The 19,656-nt window shown below is 37.0% G+C and overlaps 1 protein-coding gene across 1 annotated transcript in view; it reads right to left on the bottom strand.

The window, feature by feature from the left end:
* Nucleotides 1-18,642, bottom strand: part of RGS5 (regulator of G protein signaling 5) — a 114,514-nt gene extending 95,872 nt beyond the window's left edge. Inside the window, exon 1 of the mRNA XM_063426147.1 lies at nt 18,362-18,642. Coding sequence (XP_063282217.1) covers nt 18,362-18,405 — 44 coding nt within the window. The 5' untranslated portion in view covers nt 18,406-18,642. The remainder of the gene's footprint in view (nt 1-18,361) is intronic.
* Nucleotides 18,643-19,656: the final 1,014 nt, after the last annotated feature.

The following is a 19,656-nucleotide window of genomic DNA, read 5'->3' as shown; positions in this document are numbered from 1 at the left end:
AATTGCATGAGGAGTGTGGTACATGATGCCAACAGCACTTAAACTGTCCCCAGTTCTTAGGAGTGATGATGACCACTGCACGTACCTCCTCTCCTGTACCGGTGAGGCTAACAGAGACAGAAGTCAGGCAGATTACAAGTCCCATCATTCACAGGGAGAGGATGACAGGATTTAAAGTCCCAAATAAGTACATTTCCTTTCAAACAGGAAACAATTCTTCAGTTTGGCTAGAAGGTTCAGATAGTTAAAGGACCACTCTAGGCACCCAGACCACGTCAGCTTAATGAAGTGGTCTGGGTGCCAGATCCCTCTAGGATTAACCCTTTGTTTTATAAACATAGCAGTTTCAGAGAAACTGCTATGTTTATAATAGGGTTAATCCAGCCTCCAAATCCTCTAGTGGCTGTCTCATTAACAGACGCTAGAGGCGCTTGCGTGATTCTCACTGTGAAAATCACAGTGAGAGCACGCAAGCGTCCATAGGAAAGCATTGTAAATGCTTTCCTATGAAACCGGCTGAATGCGCGCGTAGCTCTTGCCGCGCATGCGCATTCAGCTGAAAGGGAGGATCGGAGGCGGAGAGGAGGAGGAGAGCTCCCCGCCCGGCGCTGTAGTAGAGGTAAGTTTTAACCCTTTACTCTCCCCAGAGCCCGGCGGGAGGGGGTCCCTGAGGGTAGGGGCACCCTCAGGGCACTATAGTGCCAGGAAAATGAGTATGTTTTCCTGGCACTATAGTGGTCCTTTAAAGAAAAATGTGTAAATAAAGTGGTGCTTATTGTGCAAAATTATTCAGCAAAATTATTATTTGGTGGTATAGCAGCTGTGAGTACTCCTCAAAACCCACAATAATAGTAACAACAGACAGGATGTGCCCCACCTCCAAAACAAGTGCGGCGCAGTAAAAAATATAATATATGCGTGTTTTGGACATCCCCTAAACACTGACGTATCCTGTTTTTAGTTCAGATACTCTGGCTCTAAATTTGAAATATACATAGAATTCTCTTTTGAATTTTTGACAATTATCATTTAAGTAAATCTCTAACTGGCCAAATAGTTTATTTACTAAACAATGAGTCGTGTTAAGTTGGTAATCAGTTTGCACTATTTTGGCTAAAATAGCCATAATTAAATAAATAAATAATTGAACTCAGATAAGTTCTACAGCTTTTTTTCCATCTTTGATGCTTCGATTTAAATTTTGAAAGGTGGCACATGGTGTCCTTTTAACATAAGTGAACCCTCAGACTGCAGGGAGGAAAACTAGAAGAGAAAAGGCCAGTTGCTCACAAGTGATGAGCAAGTTAAAGTGGCTATGTCACAAAACATACACTTTTTAAATATGTTTCAATATAACTCCATGTGCTTATAAAATACATAAAACTAAAATTTTCTTTTGTATAGTCAAGAGGACAAAACTTGACAATGGGCGAAGCTTATGTAAGTTCACACTTTGGTACTTTCTGTTCATTTGTAGAAATGCAATATACACACACTTTTTTTGCAGGGGAAGTATGATGTTTTTCTCTAGCAGAAAAGGAAGTTGGGGATCTTCAGATGTCTTCCGATAGGGTGAGACCAGCAGTAGATTAAGAGGTGGGAGGAAAAGCAGGAATGACATTATATAGAAGGGTAAGAAAAAAAAAAAAGATGGAGGTTTTTGAAACAAAAGATAATGGGAGTGAAGAGCCCCCTTGTGGACACATAAGGTGTTAAGTGGTTGTCTTCCTGGAGAGAAGTGTGCTAATAGTTACCTTGTAGGCAATGGGGGAAGGGGTCTTCTTACCTTACTAGGGCCTTTCTAGCTTGTCTGCTTCTTATGTTTATATACTAAGTTAACAATAATAAATTATCACCTGTGGTATAGTAAAAGTAAAGTAAAGTAGTAAAAGTTGTTTTCTTAATATTTATAACCCAGTCTTTTTGTAACAATTTAATGAAATAATTTTAGCCTTCCGGGCTTTTACTGCAGTCAGTAAAATTAAAAAAAAGGAAAATTAGAGGCAGCAATTGTTTAGTTATAGTTATCATAATTAAGCTTCTCTTGTCTTTGCTGGCCAAGAAATCCCATGAAATGAACACATCTAGGCTATTTTATGCCAGTTAATTTAATCGAATAATTTCTAAAATTAGCATCACATTAGCATGCACACAGCTGGTGTAGAGCTTTCCTACAAACAATCTAGCAAAATAACATTTATACAAGATCCTAGGCAACATCTATCAGTGTGTAAATGGCCTATTAATGAATACGCCAAATTACGACATAAGACACAATGGGAGCTTTCCTCTGAATGTGATATGAAAAATAGAGAACAATATTTTGTGATAAGGGAGTAGGTGAATGTCTCAACAGTTTGACAAGGTGATAGAGGCACTTTTCATTGAATATGATATTGGGTAGCAATACCTGTATTTAATATGGAGCATATGGACTTAACTTTATTTAAAATAGGAATAAGATCTTATCTTCCTAAATGGATGCATTGTATTGCACATTGGGCAAATGGTCTTCTCCTCTGATGATGACATGTAGCAAGAGACTTCCACTGAATACAACATGGGCAGAGAGACTACTTTGAATTTGACATGGACACAATGGGGCATCCAGTCTGAATGTGGCGTGAGATGCCAAGAGACCTTCCCTCTAATTGTCTCTGAATATAACATCCAATGTAATGAACCTTCACAGTGAATGTGAAATGGGACAAAGAGACGACATCTCCTCTGAATTTAACATTAGATACAAAGTATCCGCTTAAAAAGTGGTAAGATAAAGAAAGGGATTTACTCGATCAATGTGACATTGACAAAAAAAGGTTATCAGCTAAGAATTTGTCACAGAATGATCTCTAAAAGCGATAAGGTACTGAGAGTCACCTCCACTTTCAATGTGAAATGCAACGTAACAATGAAATAAAAGATGGAATGATACATGATGCCCATGGTGTTCCTCTTACGTGCCTCATAATGTTGAACAGCAAGTAGAAAGACCTTACTTATAAACATGGTATACTGAACCACAAATCCATCATCTCAGCTCTAAATGTGGCACAGTGAGCTGAGCTTATCTTACCGTAGAATATGGTACAGAAAAGAGTACCACACCACTTGAAAACAATATAATTCTGGTATCCTAACAGTAGTTTGAGCTTACTTTTATTACATTCATTGCCGTATTTGACCTACTTTGCTAGCCTGTGCAGATCAGTGGCAAAATGTACAGACAGCCATTGAACAAACACCTATTAATGATTCATCGGAAGGCTAGATGTATAATCAAATGGAAGAATTTGTGTTTCTGCCAAAAAACTTTCTCCAAATCAATCTCATTAAAACTTAACAATGCTGCCACTGTTATTGCTGCTTTCCGAAGATTAGACTCTGAATTATGTTTCAGAATCAAAGATGTTTTCCTAAAAAAGTTAGCAAACACAACTTAAAGGGACAATCCAGTCCCTTAAAGAACTTTATAAAAAGTGTAGTTGTCAATATAAATGTAACTTTTCTAAATTAACCTTGTTACAATCTTTCAATCAGACAATGGGACCTGTTATTTCCTGGTTGTATAGCTCAGTGGAGCTAAATGCAAGACGCAGCAATTGCTCAGAACACCTGCCTTGCAAAGACTTCTCATTGAGCAGTAAGTCTGGGCTGAGGAAGAAGGGGAGGCCTTGCAAATGCAGCAGACAAGAGAACTGCCGCTTTTGCAAGCGATTTTTAGATATACTCCAATTGAAATAATGCATACTTAAATTCTTGCATGTTTTTATTAGGGTATACATCTACTAAACAGTGATTTGTATTAAAAGTTAATGCGGTGAAAGCCTAGTATAAAAGTAAAGTATCAAGGCAGTGAAGGGGTTAACCCTAAATACACGTGTGGTTGAAGAGAAAGGAGGAAGAACACTGCCTAAACAAATATACTCTAAAATATAACTTTTAATAGTGAATGAAATACAAAGTGATCATTTCACGTATATAATCTTAGTGCGTCTAGATATATATATACCAAGACGTAGAGAGATAATGTGAGAAAGATAAGATTTTGCTAACTACGCCTCTGATATTTAGACACTGTTTGTTAGGCTTTTAAATCTTATCTTTCTCACATTATCTCTCTACGTCTTGGTATATATATATATATCTAGACGCACTAAGATTATATGCGTGAAGTGATTTGTATTATCTCTTTTATTTGGACAGAAGATTTTCCCTTGCTAACTATAAAATTACTCATGAATGTATTCCATTTTCATTTGTGTACATCATTTTATAGGTCCCAGTTCTCCTTTATTATAATCATCATTCCATAAGAGGTCTGCATATTCATCAGTGCCGTACATTGTGTAGACAATTTTTTCGATAAACAGGACCAAAAGGTTGTGAGTGCCCTGTCCCCAAAGAAGTCCACAGTAAAATAGCATCCATTACAGTGCTTACAAACCAGTCTTCATGGTTAAGTGGTTAAATAGTTGAGAATTTATGAATATTCCAATCGGAACACAACTGGGTAATCGCAAAATCATGGACTGAAACACATTTATGCTTACATACTAATCCGCTATCACATGCATCAGGATCACAGCTAGTCTTCTTTCAAGTGAAAATAAATACGCATACGTTTAAAATAACCCCATAGCTATGCATTTTTTACATGTAGAGTGTTATTCACTAAAGTGAGAATTCAAAGTGAATTCAAATTTAAATTCAAAATAGCTGAACTGGAAAAATTCTTAGTCCACTTACTTTCCATCAATGGGTCCCCTCTTGTGCAAGAGTGGGCAAAAGGTAGATCACCATCTGTCGTACAACTCCCACAATGTACATACACATACACAGACACACACATTGAGGAACAAACTCGGATATACACATTGACACACACCTTTACACAGATATACACACACAATCTGACATACATGTCATATTTTTTATATTTGCAGCCACCATCCTGTTGACATACCTTTTGTGTCCAGTAGGGTGGCTTGCTCATGGTCCTGCTGCTGCTTACTGAGGCTGATAGGAGTGAGTGTCTGCAGCAGCTCATTTCTGCTACTCTTCCCCATGCTGCCTTTGCCTCCACCCTCCCGCTCAGCAGGAGGATGTGATTGGCGTCCAATACTATTGGGCCCAGTCGCGATCTTACAGGGTCACAGCACCCCTGTTCAGCAGTAATATCTATCGGGTAGCCCTTAGTGTATGGGCCACCCGGTAGTTCCGCCACTGCTTTCAGTTCAGCCACGCTAGTCATTTTCACCTTAAAAATAATTAAATTCAGCCAAAGTGCAAAATAGATCCGATTTGAGAATAAGTTTGTGCAGTTCCAAAAAATATCTTAATGCCTTTATTTTCCACTGGCTTCTATGGAAACACAGAAAAGCCACATATTTTAATATTTAATTATTCATTATCCTGAGAAAACAAGTATTTTCTGGAAATAAGCTGTTTGCCCGAGGAAAAAGGTGTCAGAAGAAAAGTGTTTCATACAACAAGAGAAATTAAAGCCATTAATGTTCGACTCTAAGTCAAAATATCTGCTTGGGGTTTTTTTTTGCCTCCCTTGTTTAAATTGTTAGAAAAGAAAACACATAAGACGTTAAATATATTTAGTATAAATGTGGATGTATTACACCGTATTGGTATATTTTATACTCCTTAGCATTGCTTTTCTTTTAAATTATTATTATTATAATTATTATTATTATTGTTGTTACAAATAGCCAGTTAATAGTAATGAAAATTGAAGATTGTTTTCATTCCAAATATAGAAAGGTACAGGACATACAAATATAGGAATTTTTACAATTATTATTTTTATTAAATAATAATAATAATTTTTATTATTATTATTTTATTGTTTATATAGCGCCAACAAATTCCGTAGCGCTGTACAATGGGTGGACTAACAGACACATAATTGAGATCAGACAACTGGACGTACAGGAACAGAGGGGGTTAATGGCCCTGCTCGATGAGCTTACATGCTACATCATATGTAAAATCTGAGCATGGAAGATTTTTTCATTTTAAGGGCTTGTTTCTATTTTGTTGGTAAGTTTACTGAACAGTCACTCCTTGCTAAAATGGCTACTAATGTTACTGAGTAACGCCTATTCCCACACAGCAAAATCCTGCCATTAGTGACTGATAATTCCCAGCTGACGAGATTTGTAATTTTTTGCTAACAGCACAATAAGAGATGTTACCAACTCATATCCATGTAAGTTGCAAAATGTTACCAGGTAAAACATTCAAGATGCAATAGAAAGGGCTTAGAAAAAGAATCCCAAAACCCATATAAAAACAGGTATACCGACCAGAGAGCAGGAGACACTAAGAAACCCCAATGAGGCCATTTTGGTGGCTTTTTCAATTAAATGTTAGTATGGGGAAGGTAGGAACATACATAGGAAAGCAGCTAGGTGCATGGGGAACCCTAGCTTCTTAGGGTATTAATTACGGGACCAAGAGGCTGGGCATCTCCTGGCCTATTTATCAATAAAGGAGTTCACTCCTTTTGCAGTAATTAACCCCTTTGGGGCCAGAAGACACAGCATCTCTTGGCACCATTTCTTCAAATTAGAGAGATAGGAAACTGGATGTTTTCTGCCCCCGATATAATTATCCTTCATCCTATAGCCCTCAGTGGAAAGAAGTTGTAGGGGACCACTCATCGGACCCATAAATGCTATTATTGGCACATGTCTATCTTCTATTAATGGAGCACATATATGTAATTTAATTTAATGTTTGTTTTTGTTTTTATGTGCCTTTTGGGTTAATTAGAACTCTGTCCTGGGGTAGTAACTATGGCAATTACCTAAATTGTTTGTGATTTACAAGTTGTGCAAGATTTTACTAGACGTTAAAGGCAGTGGTGAACTTGTTTCGCTGTGAAAGCTTCTTCAGTTGGCTGTGATCATCACAGCCAACATCACAGCCAACTGTAGAAGCTTTCACAGTGAAACGCGTTTTGGCATACAAGGACTGTACTACCATAGACTGATAAGTTCCTTTTTATTTTGCTTTTATGTATTTTTACTCACTTTTGATTTTATATTAATAAATAGTGGATTTTAGTACTGTGAGTGTGTCTACCTTTATTTAATTTGCATCTAGTATATTGCAAATACCATCTGGACTAGATTTGTTTTATGTTTTTTTCTCTTTTATGTATCACTCGACATTGAGATTTATATTACCATACAGAGGGGTAAGCTAATATCTGCCTGTCTATTATTCAGCGCGCCACCCACTGATTATAAGGTCTATCCTGTTAATCATTTTTCTCTAAGATCTAATGCAGGGATTACAATGCATTGGTAAAATCCCCTCTAGAACATGTAACAGTGCTACTGGTTAAGTTTTGTTACATCCCTATCAGATACTCTCCAAAAAAATAAAGTATCTCTGAAGCATAGATATTAATGTTCTGCATACCACCCATCATTTCAAATGGTCAAAAAAGGAAGCTTAATTTTGGGGTGTGGCTAGGGGTGTGGGCTTTTCTGAAGAATTGAAGATGACTTATTAATAATTTATTAAACTAAAAAGTAATTTATAACAATCTTTCTTATTTACTGTATCTTGTAAGTAAATAACTGACATAAAACCATAGAAAGGGTGCTTTGTGCACAAGAGTAACATATAAGGCAACACATGGCCTCGGTCATTACAGGATTAACAGCCACATTTTAAGAAAAGTGCACAAAATGAATAATACACAGGTGTAAGAGCTAACTTCTGCTTTTTCACCCTCAGTTTATCTAGCATCAATTTAAAATTCTCATGGCAGGTGCACATTAGTACAAAACCTAATTAAAGGCACACTCTAACCACCAGCACCACCACTTAATACAGCTTCTGAGAAAAGGCAGTATTTATATAGTGACCTACGGACACCTCTAGTGAAAGTCACTCAGACAGCCACCTTTCTGTGGACCTGCCATCTTTAAATGACAGATGTTTGCCAGCCTATAGGGATGCCAAACACTCTCCATTGGAATACATTGATGCCCCCAATGCTTCCCCATAGAAAAAAAGCATTGGATTAGCTAATATTTTATATGTATATTTACAGGCCGGTACTGCAGGAGCACTGCAGGAGCATTGTACATTAGTAATCCCATGACATTTGGTGCCCACTAAACCTAGAAGCATAAGATAATACTATCTTACAAGTCACAGAATAGCTTGATGTGCCTCAAACATTTTAGTGCACTATAATGTTAAAACGAAATGTGGGAAATGGTCAGTACTGAAATATTACTGGGCATTAGGTTTGTGCCATTATAGGTTTAAGGGGGTTGGGGAAGGTTGACTTATGGCTGTGTGGGCTTACAGATATAGGTGCAATTCACCTGGTCTGTGTATGATAGTAATTAGGGTGTTCTTGAGTAGCCATGTTATATGTAGTTCTGCTGATGTCAGTAGATGACCAAACTGCATCTGAGTTGAAGCACGAAGTAGGATGAAGCAATCAAGTTTGTCAACCAAATTTACATTCTGTTAAAACAGCCAAATTTTGACCACCAAACACCTGTCATCTGCTGTTCAGCATTCAGTGAACTGACCCCTATGTGTGACAGTTAGCACCAAAGAGATATTAAGATTAGCCCTGCGCATACAATGCCATTTTAATACCACAGTACTATGCTGCAATTTAGTCATGTGTTTTGGTTCCTCTGGGGCCCCAAGGCAAGTGAGACACATCAGTATCACAATGGAACGATAGACATTCAGCCCAAAATAGTTGCCTGAATTCGCATGGTGTGTATTATAAAGGCAACTGGAGAGACTACGATGAAAACTTTCCTGCTTTTTTTAATACAACAAAATGAAAATTACATTTAACCCCTTAAGGACACATGACATGTGTGACATGTCATGATTCCCTTTTATTCCAGAAGTTTGGTCCTTAAGGGGTTAAACAAAAACGGGGTTTTTGTTTATCATCCCTAGGGTTTTAATACCCATTGTTCTCTGAAGCTTTATTCATTTTTGAAAATTACATTTGATATATTCTACCATATTATATTTAATATCAGCGGTACTTTAAGGAAAGACACTTTTTTTTAAATTAATAAAAAAATAAAGGTCAAGGTTAGAACACATATAAAATACAACTGCATGGCAAAACACACATAGTTATGGTTGTTGAAATTGTGAACATTGTGCCCTAAAAACCTTTTGACTGAAATATGAGTGTGAGCAGGGGCACGAAGTATAAAAATAAACTAGAATCCAAAAACACTTAGAATGAGAATCACTCCACAGAGCTGACCTATGATTAGATACACAGTTCAAGCTAATGGTCCATTCTTTCTTTTTAGTGGCCGGGGGCAGTAAGTCGCTATCAGACCTTACTGCATTCTCCTGGCTTGGGCAATTTAATATGTGCACATGATAGCAGACACACGCACATACCTTCTGTAGAAAATCCTTTTCTGGGCCTCTTCAGTAGTTTGAAAAGAAGGGCAATTTTAATTAGAAGCAAAGGCTGGTTGGAATTCATCAAGGAAACAGCATTAGACAAGGTAAATGTGTTGTCTGAAAGCAAATATGAATGGGAACAAAATACTTTCAAATTCATTGGGGCCTGCGGATAAACTCAATATTGTATAACAGATGTCCTATATAGGGTTTAGTTGAATGCGTCACGGTAGCTGTTAATAAGTCATTTATGCAGCCGATGATTTAAAAGTTTATGGAATTTTTGCACGATCGTGGTAAGTATTTTTTGTTTATCTACGGGATTCCACTTGTTTTTACTTTGCTCAGCTTGTACCCATTCCTTAGAGGGAAATAATACTCAAAACAGAAAAGAAGGAATGTTGTATTTCATGGTACCATTCCTTCTGATGCACTCAGATCAAAACGTTCAACAAAAATGGTCAAAATAAAAAAACAAAACATTTGCAGTTACTCATTTTGTTGTTTCCGACTGCAGCTTTTCTGTAATTTACCTTTTGCTAATGCTGTGCTTTCAATCAATTATAAACTGTAAAGCTAAAGATCGCTTAGACCTCAGATACACTGTCATAACTTAAACAGAAATAAATAACATATTTAATAATTTAACTGCAGTACATATCAAATAATAAATTTAGTTTAATAATATATTTTACTGAAAATAATTATTTCTAATTTGTCTTAGGATATAATTATCCATTAACATGGCTCAGTCACTATGCAAATGATCCCTTTACATCTCATCTTATAATTTTGATAATTACACACTAAAACACTCACTTAATTGAAACTATATACACTCCTGTATCATTGACTAACTGCTTTACTTAGCTCTCCTCTGTAATTCCCCTGCTTAATATATCTTAATTCCTGCCCAACCTGTTCGTAAAATAGCTCCCTATAACTATTCTATATATCTAAATATGCTATATAACTATTCCTGTCCCCAAACGTTTCGTGACTGTGTCAAAACCAAACACTTAGTGCGTGATATGTAATCCCAGCTTGGCTGAAACTTCAAAATTAATCTTGTTACAGCAAATAGCTGACATACTACATGATATATGGAAAGCCTGTGCCCTACTGTTAAACTATAATCAAACAGTTACAGGAGATTACACATAGCTTGCTGGATGTAAAGTCAGGCTTTATTGGCACATTAAAGAAATATTTTTCTGCTCTAAGTTTTGGTTTATGGTGTTCAATATTAACAAATAATTTCAAAATGGGGGCCTGACATACTCCAATAACAATTGTGCATCAAAATTCCTTACAAGACAAAGAAGTTTCAGTTATCAGTCTACTAGTGAGTTTTGTTCCTATAGAGAGTTACAGATATTGACTTCAGTCAGTATTATAATAATGTGACTGAGAAAGCAGAAGCAGGGAATGAAGTATATACAGAAATTGGAATAGGTTTCTGTTACTCCCAAGCCATATTGGTGGTCAACCACTACCATTGGGTTGGAAGGACACTGTTGCAAGAGTTGCAATGGGTTGGCGGTCACAGTGCCACACTGGGTACATAGCATGAAGATGGCAGTTGATATTGGCAGGAGATAGAGGAGATTGACAGGGTGCAAAAAGAGGACTGTGAAAAGTAAATAGAAGTATATGTGAGGTGAAGCAGATAAAAGGGGTCAAGGGACACTGAGTGGAAAAGGTATTAGGTGAGATGAAGACACAAAGGGAATGGAAGTCTTCTGTCACCCAGTGTGAAAGTACCCTGTGTTTTTTTACTGCCCTAAATAACACACACTCCGATCTCCCTTGCAAGCAATTCATTTTAAAGCCCATGTCCTACCTATGTCTTTTTTTGTTTGCTTACATTATTACCATATTATAGAGAGCACCCACATCAAAACCAGCAAACACTAAATGCCCATATCACACCAGTTCACACCCATAGCATATTCAATAACTACCTACATAATATAAAACAGATAGGCAAAGGGCATGATTAGCATGTTTAGCAATATAATATAGTTAATGCATTGCTAAACACAAATACACACATTGTGTATTTGTGTTTAGCAATGCAATAACTATACTTAAGGTGGTAGGGGGTTTCATCCACACTTTTTTCCCCACCACAACTCTTGTAGACCTACACAAGGCTGGGATGGGCTACAAGATCATTACCAAGCTGCTTGGTGAGAAGATGACAACAGTTGGTGCGATTATTCGCAAATGGAAGAAACACAAAATAACTGTCAGTCTCCCTCGGTCTGGTGCTCCATGCAAGATCTCATCTCATGAAGTTTCAATGATCATGAGAATGGCAAGGAATCAGCCCAGAATCACATGGGAGGATCTTGTTAATGATCTTAAGGCAGCTGGGACGATAGTCACTCAGAAAATAATTGGTTACACACTATGCAGTGAAGGACTGAAATCCTGCAGTGCCTCCTGCTTAAGGAAGCACATGTACAGGCCCATCTAAAGTTTACCAATGAGCATCTGAATGATTCAGAGGAGAACTGGGTAAACGTGTTGTGGTCAGAAGAGACCAAAATCAGGCTCTTTGACATCAACTCAACTCGCCGTGTTTGGAGGAGGAGGAATGCTGCCTATGAGCCCAAGATCACCATCCCCACCGTCAAACACTTGCTTGGAAAAATTATGTTTTGGGGTGTTTTTTGCTAAGGGGACAGGACAAATGCGCTGCATCAAAGGGACAATGGACGGGGCCATGTACCGTCAAATCTTGAGTGAGAACCTTCTTCCCTCAGCCAGGGCATTGAAAATGGGTTGTGGATGGGTATTCTAGCATGACAATGACCCAAAACACACAGCCAAGGCAACAAAGGAGTGGCTCAAGAAGAAGCACTAGTGGAGTGGCTCTAGCCAATCTCCAGACCTTAAACCCATAGAAAATCTGTGGAGGGAGCTGAAGGTTCGAGTTGCCAAACGTCAGCCTCGAAACCTTAATGAATTGGAGAGGATCTACAAAGAGGAATGGAACAAAATCCCTCCAGAGATTTGTGCAAACCTGGTTGCCAACTACAAGAAACATCTGACCTCTGTGATTGCCAACAAGGGTTTTGCCACAGAGTACTAAGTCGAAAGGGTCAAATACTTATTTCAATCAATCAATTTATAACTTTTTTGACATGCGTTTTCTTGATTTTATTTTAGTTAAAATTATAGATGATCATTTCTTTGTCAGTGGGCAAACGTTCAACAGGGGATCAAATACACCATGTTACCAGGAGGAAATCATTCTTGTCTGGGACAGCATGAGTACATCTCCTTGTTTAGTCATGCATAAAGCAGCTCTGTCACTTTATGGATCCCTCATTCCCCAGCCGAGGCATCTCTTCCTCTATCCCACCTGATGCTCCCCTGTGCTCTTTTTGACCCTGGTACCCAATTAACACATCATATTTGATGGTTTTCTGGTTCCTTCAGTTCTTTTTTCTCTGTACTTCCATCTTACTTTTTCTTAGATTGAGGTGACCGGAAATAAAATGTTCTGCTCTCTCTTAGGCATGCATGTAAAATCACCTTATGGTGTTATACCATTCTCGAATGGTTTTATCACAAAGTCCTTGTCCAGCGTTGAAACTCTCAGCCTTTCGCAATACTGACTTGAAAAAATGTACGTTTCTTTTCAAGCCAGTTTTATGAATGGGAATTCACTGATTGGCTGAGAGCATCTGCTAACCGATTTCAGCCAATCAGCGGCGCTGCTGTCCAATTCTACAAGAGCTTTCCAGTTAGCGATTTTTAGTAAATGGAAAGGACAGAGAGGCAGGGAGATTCATCACTGGAACAAAGACTTTCGGGAATAACCATTTGAGAACAAGCTAACCCTCTATAGTGAGCAGGGGAAGAAACCTCTTGGCACCATAACAACTTAATTCTGATGGAGTTGTTATAGTGCCTTGAAGGTTCCTTTAAAATAAAAATAAAAATGTCAGTGCCATGTTAAGCAAAGTTTTTTGATTTAACACAGAAGAGGAAAGAATCCCCAATGTAGTTGAAAAAAGTTGCATTTAATTTTATATTTCATAGCTCTTAAACACATATTTGATAAATATAGATGTTAATTAAAGATACGTTTTTGCAATTCTGGATGGTGACAGTTCTCATTTAAGAAATAAGGATATTTTTTTTGCTTTACTTTGTTACATATGCAAAAAACTTTTCTGTATGTTCTATTATTTTAATGGTGCTGTGTGGTTCCATAACAGAGACATCATTGGTTCTACATATGTATTTTATTAAGTTTACATGTCAATTAGTTATAACAGGGCTCTATACAGCTGCTGTTGCCAAGCATGAAAAGCTGGCATAGACTCTGCATCAACCACACTGAAATAAAGGCATGGAGGGTCAGTGGAGTACCCCGAAATTCTTACAATTTTTACTTATAATAAATGCTTTAATAATTGAGATCCAAAAATGCAAATTCAGTGGACAAAGACAGAGCACATGGTTATGCAAAAAAGGGGAGAAGAAATCACAGGTAAAATTCGAGGAGGTGATTAGGGTAAAGAAGTTGAGGAAGAGTCTGTGGCAAGAATGAGAGGAAAAAGTTCAGAGCATGAGGTAGAGAAGGACAGATGACTCAGGTGGGAAAGAAGGATAGATACATTTGAGAAGGATGCTAAAACCAGGGGAAATACATGGAGAAGGAAGCAAAGGAGAACAAAGAACATTTGAGAGAGGAATGATAAACTAGGTGATAGAGACGAAGTACGAGGAAAACCTTATATATAAACAACAGGCAATGGAGACTTAAACAGATGGAGTAAAAAGATACTGGTATAGAAAGAGAGAGAGATAAAGTGAGATAAGGAAAGAGGTAATGGATATAAAGAGACTGGGTTAGGAAACTGGCTTATTGTGATGATGAAAAGGATAATATTGCTGAGAAGGAGCATACAATTACGGTGGTTTGTGGTGGACATAGAAGATAATGAATAGGCAAGACTAGAGTGCAAAAGAGTGAGATAAAGAGAAACAAGCTGGGACAAATGACTACACAGGGAAATGAAAGACACACAAAGGGGATTCAAAAATCCTCACCCCCGTCCTGTGTATACTTACTCTAATTACATACCAGGGTGTCCAGCATGGGCACTGGAAATATTGTTAGACTACAACTCTTGCAATTCTCTACTAATACAAGCCTTACAGAGAATTATTAGAGTTGTAGTCCAACACCAGGACCAGTTTAGTTATTATTTGTTAATGAACAAACATTCAAACACTTTAGGTCTCAGTTTGCAAATGCTGGTGCCACTTAAATGTCTATGCAAGGTTGGCAACATTTCAGTTTTACTCAGGGAGAGTCGTAAAAAGCAAACAAGTATTTTTTTATAAGCACTGGTAATGTGGCAACCTTATCCAGAGTGCAGTCAGGTATAACTTATTGATGGACATTAAACCATGAAAGGGGAATGGAAGGAAATTATAGAGGCTCCAGTTATTCTCAATATTTGTTTTTATACTGTATCTGGACATTCGTATCCCATTCGTATCCACCTATTACCAAAACTATTGGCCATTGGGCCTAATTCACTAAAATGTGAGCAATATTATATTAACAACCAACACAAAAAAAATTGATAAAAATAAATGAGTTGCAAAAAAATAATGCGAAATATAAATTAGCTGCAGAACTCTTTCCTACAATAGTTTTTTCCAATTTGATTATTTAGAACTAAATGTTTGTAGATAGGTTAGTTACTTACCACAACAGTCAGTTTAGTGAACAGACCCTCCCGCCCTCCCCTCCATGTTATTTTTTAGCCTAAATATTGCTCAAGAGCAGGTATTCAGTGTTAATGATCTTGGTGTAAGTGCATGTGGATTTAATTCTAAAAAACCTTATCTTAGCTTTGTACTCTATAAAACACAAGGTTATAGCTCGTTTACAAAGCCTAAATGAGGACAAATATTTTGTTGCTGACTCTCTAAGTTGCCTTATTGAATGTCTGAGACTGCAATAACACAAATGCTTGCACACAAGCAAAAACAGAAATCTCTGTTTTTTTTTTTTTAGTTTTGTAAGTATTAACATTGTGACCTTATTCTTAAAAGTACAAACACATTTATCTGCAGTATGCAAAATAATTATCATAAAAGTGTACTCCAACTTACAAATATAAACAGAAAAAAAAGTTTTTGTATGTGTATACAGGTCTATTTTCTGTACAGTCACGGCTAAAAGTAGCCAAAGTTAGAATTCAAGATGAATCAAATTTTAAGGGAAAATTGTCCGAATTGGAAAAATGGCTGACTCTGAGAATATTTCTTTTAAAAGGACACTATAGGCACTGCTAAATCCCCATAGGAAAACATAGATTCAATGTTTTCTTATTGGGGTGGCCTAATGCGTTTGCGGCACTCGTGGCTCATGTACATTAGGGCCCCCTACCGCTTGACATCAGAGGAAGCAGAGCGCTGACCTAGCGCCAACCTAGCGCCAAGAGCAAACGGCACAGGGGTCGGGTAAATATATAAAGAGTTTTTTTAACCCTTTTAATGCTGGGTAGCCTTTAGGAGGGAGGGGGCACGAGAGAAGTGTAGTGCTAAGAATACAACTTTCACTTTTTCCCTATGTTTTTCCCTAACAGTCTATACCTCACACAACATATATAAGTGAACTAGTGGGTTTTATTGTTCACATCATCTGTAGTTTCAGAGTTTCCCTGTTTTCACCATTTATTAAAGTTGCATTAGTATGTTTTTTATGATGTTACTTTAACATTCTGTTCTAACTGCCTTATGAGTAACCTTGTGTTAATTTAAAAAGTTACAAAAGAACTCGAGTTTTAAAATATTTAGGTCAGAATAACCACGTTCGTTGCCGTTCTCAGAACTTTCATAGCTCATAAACATGATTAATCTGGCCCAGCTGAACATTTTTTACAACTTGCTTATTTTTCAGGTTCATTGTTAACCGGTTATTGCTCACTGTTTAGTTAAAGCACTATTTCATCTGAAATCAGAATGATTTTAATCAAAACCACAACCACTTAAAACCATCTTCCAAAATACATTAGACATATCCATTTTTGCGTATTACTATAAACATATGCAATGCAGGGTTACATCCTGTTTCCTCCAGGTACAACCTTTCAGCAGGTAGATATTTTATTATTCTGGAAGGGGTTCTCCTGTCCTCCTAATGCATTTCCATGGTTGATTTAGCCAACTAAATATAGTTATCTGATAATGATAAATGCTTGTTTTATTCTATGTGCCAAAACACTCAGGAATATAATCACTAATGAAGTGACAAAAACAACAATTTTAGGCTATAAAAGTCGAGATGTGACCATAGGTGAGGGGTATATTTGCTTCCAAATCTGTTACTTTTGCCTAAATGTTGCAATTAGTATGATCCCTAACAAGGTTATTCACTAAAATGTGAGTTATCAAGAATTCACCATGGTAATACGAGATCTGGACTATGTTGGCGCTATATAAATGCTATTATTAATAATAATAATCGCAAGTTTGATTAAAATAGGAGCTCTAGAAATACAGCTACATCGACTTCAAATTTAGCAACTCTTTCCTTAAAATTTGCAATCTCTGTTTGAATTTCCAAATATTCAAGATTAATCAATAACCAAGTAATTGATTTGGGATGTATACTCTAGATCAGGGGGTTCCCAACCTAGTCCTCAAGTACCCCCTACCAATCCAGGATGTAGGGATTAAATAGTTGTGTCTAAAGTGTGTTTTTTTTTTTCCTAAAAACACCTTAGACACAACTGGGTAATCCCTAAATCCAGGAGTGTTAGGGGATACTTGAGGTCCAGTTTGGGAACCACTGTTCTAGATGGTGTGACTCTTGGGAAGTCAAAATGAGTTTCTTTATCCAAGTACCATAATTCAGAGTATCCGCCTTTGGCTAGAGAAAACAATAAAGTACTTCTGATAAAGCCAGAATTGTATTTGATATGATATATTAATTTTGGACATATATCTGTTGATATTGGATATGTTTGGTTAGAAACATATATTACTTGATCCTTAGCTAAAAGGAGGTTAAAAACCACTGGTCCAGGTGACTAAGACAATCAAACCAAAAAGTGCAGCCATATCTTTACCAAACACATCACAAGGCGAGAAACATGAGACATTTTATTCTTTCTCAAAATAAAACATTTTGCCTACAGCTGATATCCTTTTGAATGCTTTATAACTTGTGTAATGTTATCATGTAGTTTGTTACAATATTATATTATTGCACAAGCAGCGTTCATTTACAAATATAATATTAAGAGCATATAATGTTATACAACATGCCTTGTTCATATAATAAAGTAATTGAATACACAAACATTGCATTTCCTTTTCAATCTGAATAACTCACCACAAAATCTTGTAATAGTCTTTAAAATTTAATCCATCTCAAATATTTATTGAAGGAGTCATAAATAGATTTTTGACAACATATATATGTTTGCTGTTTTTTAGATGGTGAGCTTTCTTCAATTAAAAAAATCCACAAATTGAAAAAAGAGACAAGCTAATATTGCTGAGTATGCAAGATTTCTCACTAATCACACACTGGATCTAATATGCTACATTATAACGGGTAAAGTGTCACTTAAACATCACAGCCAACAGCATAAAAGGTAATATATAAATATATATATATATAATTGGAACAGTGGGTGTCATATTTCAGTCAGACTGCAATCATGATTCTAGCCTGATCTATGGTCTCCTTTTAATGACTAAATACTAAATACAGAATTATTGATTTGTTCAGAGTTTGTACAGATAGAAAGCATCCTGGACAGGCAAGCACACATGCCTAGCAGAATAATGGACTCCCACAATAATCATGGCATGGCAGTTATCAGAATGCTGTTCTGAGTTACTATACAGTACTACATAGTAATACCAGGTATCTCACCTCTCCAGGCAGGTGTGGGGCAGGGCAGCTAATCCTTTGCACATTTTGGCTTTTGCTGGTTGCTGTTGATCCTTGAAAAGTAAGTGATATTAGCTTTCTCTTTTTCCTAGCAGAAGCTGCCTCTGCCTCTTACTGAAGGGAAATGCTTGGCTTTCTGAGAAATGCACTCTCTGTTATAGGCAGTCTCTGGCTTTAGTAGACGCTGTCTGTTTATCTGATAGAAGCTGTCTATAGTTCTCTCTGAAGCACTCTCAGGCTCTCAATCTGAAACAGTCTCCTCTTTACAGAAGTATATAGAGGTTTCACCCTGGATCTAAGCCAGCCCTTCATCCAATGACATTGCCTCTTACACTACAAGTGGAAAGCAGTGTAAACTCTGCTTACTCTCCACAGCTGGAGGGGATGCAGACCATTGCTCTGTCTAACACTTAAAAAATAAATAAATAAAAAATGTATATTATTGTGACTAAGAATACATTATTACTTTATTTACTAAAAGGCTAAAATAAACTTATAGAAACGTTTTGTTTTTACTCACACACATATACATAAGGTAAAAGTTTAGAATCTATGAGGTAAATTATTATATTTTATAAAGCATTATTTCTGTCCAAGACTTGCTCTGGCTGGATTTTCAAAGACTGTATCAACACTACAGATTGTACTAGTGGATTAATATAAAAAAGTAGTCATTGCAAAATTAAGTCATTAATCCAAATTTGACCAAAATGGCAATCTGTAAATTTTCATGTTGGCACAGAATTAGCCATTTAAATTTTCTGCAATTTGAAGTCTGTTAGCAAAATAGTTAAGTATTAAAGGTCCGAACTCCATCTATAGTAAAGGAAATTCCAAATTTCATTCCCATATGACTATTCAGGTTCAGATTAAATAAATTACTCCCTGGTGGAGCATGCAGGAAAACATTTGATAAATCAATGAAAACGTACAGGGAGCCACCAAGGCCACCCAACAGTCAACAGAGAGGCACAGACAGCTCCCTTCCTACCATTAAGGAGGTCCTGAGGTCCGTCTTCAAACACCTTGGGCAGTAGGTAGAGAAGGCCAAAAAAAAAAGAGACACTCAAACTCATAACAACTTCACCTCAATTAAGTTGTTTATGGGGGCGCCTCTTACCTTATAGGTTAAACCATTTTCAAATGTCTTAACTCTGTAGTTGTGTCCCAGGATGCCCATGCTCACTACCACCTCTGTCCTGGCTGCTGCACTAATCTGGAAAGTTTGGCATGGGCAGTGGTGATTGGCTGAGATCCTCAGAGAGTCATATTAGGTT

This window comes from Pelobates fuscus, chromosome 7, assembly GCF_036172605.1.
Source record: "Pelobates fuscus isolate aPelFus1 chromosome 7, aPelFus1.pri, whole genome shotgun sequence".
NCBI classification, from domain to species: domain Eukaryota; kingdom Metazoa; phylum Chordata; class Amphibia; order Anura; family Pelobatidae; genus Pelobates; species Pelobates fuscus.
Note: the sequence above shows the minus strand (reverse complement) of the source record. Positions and strands in the feature narration are given on the sequence as shown.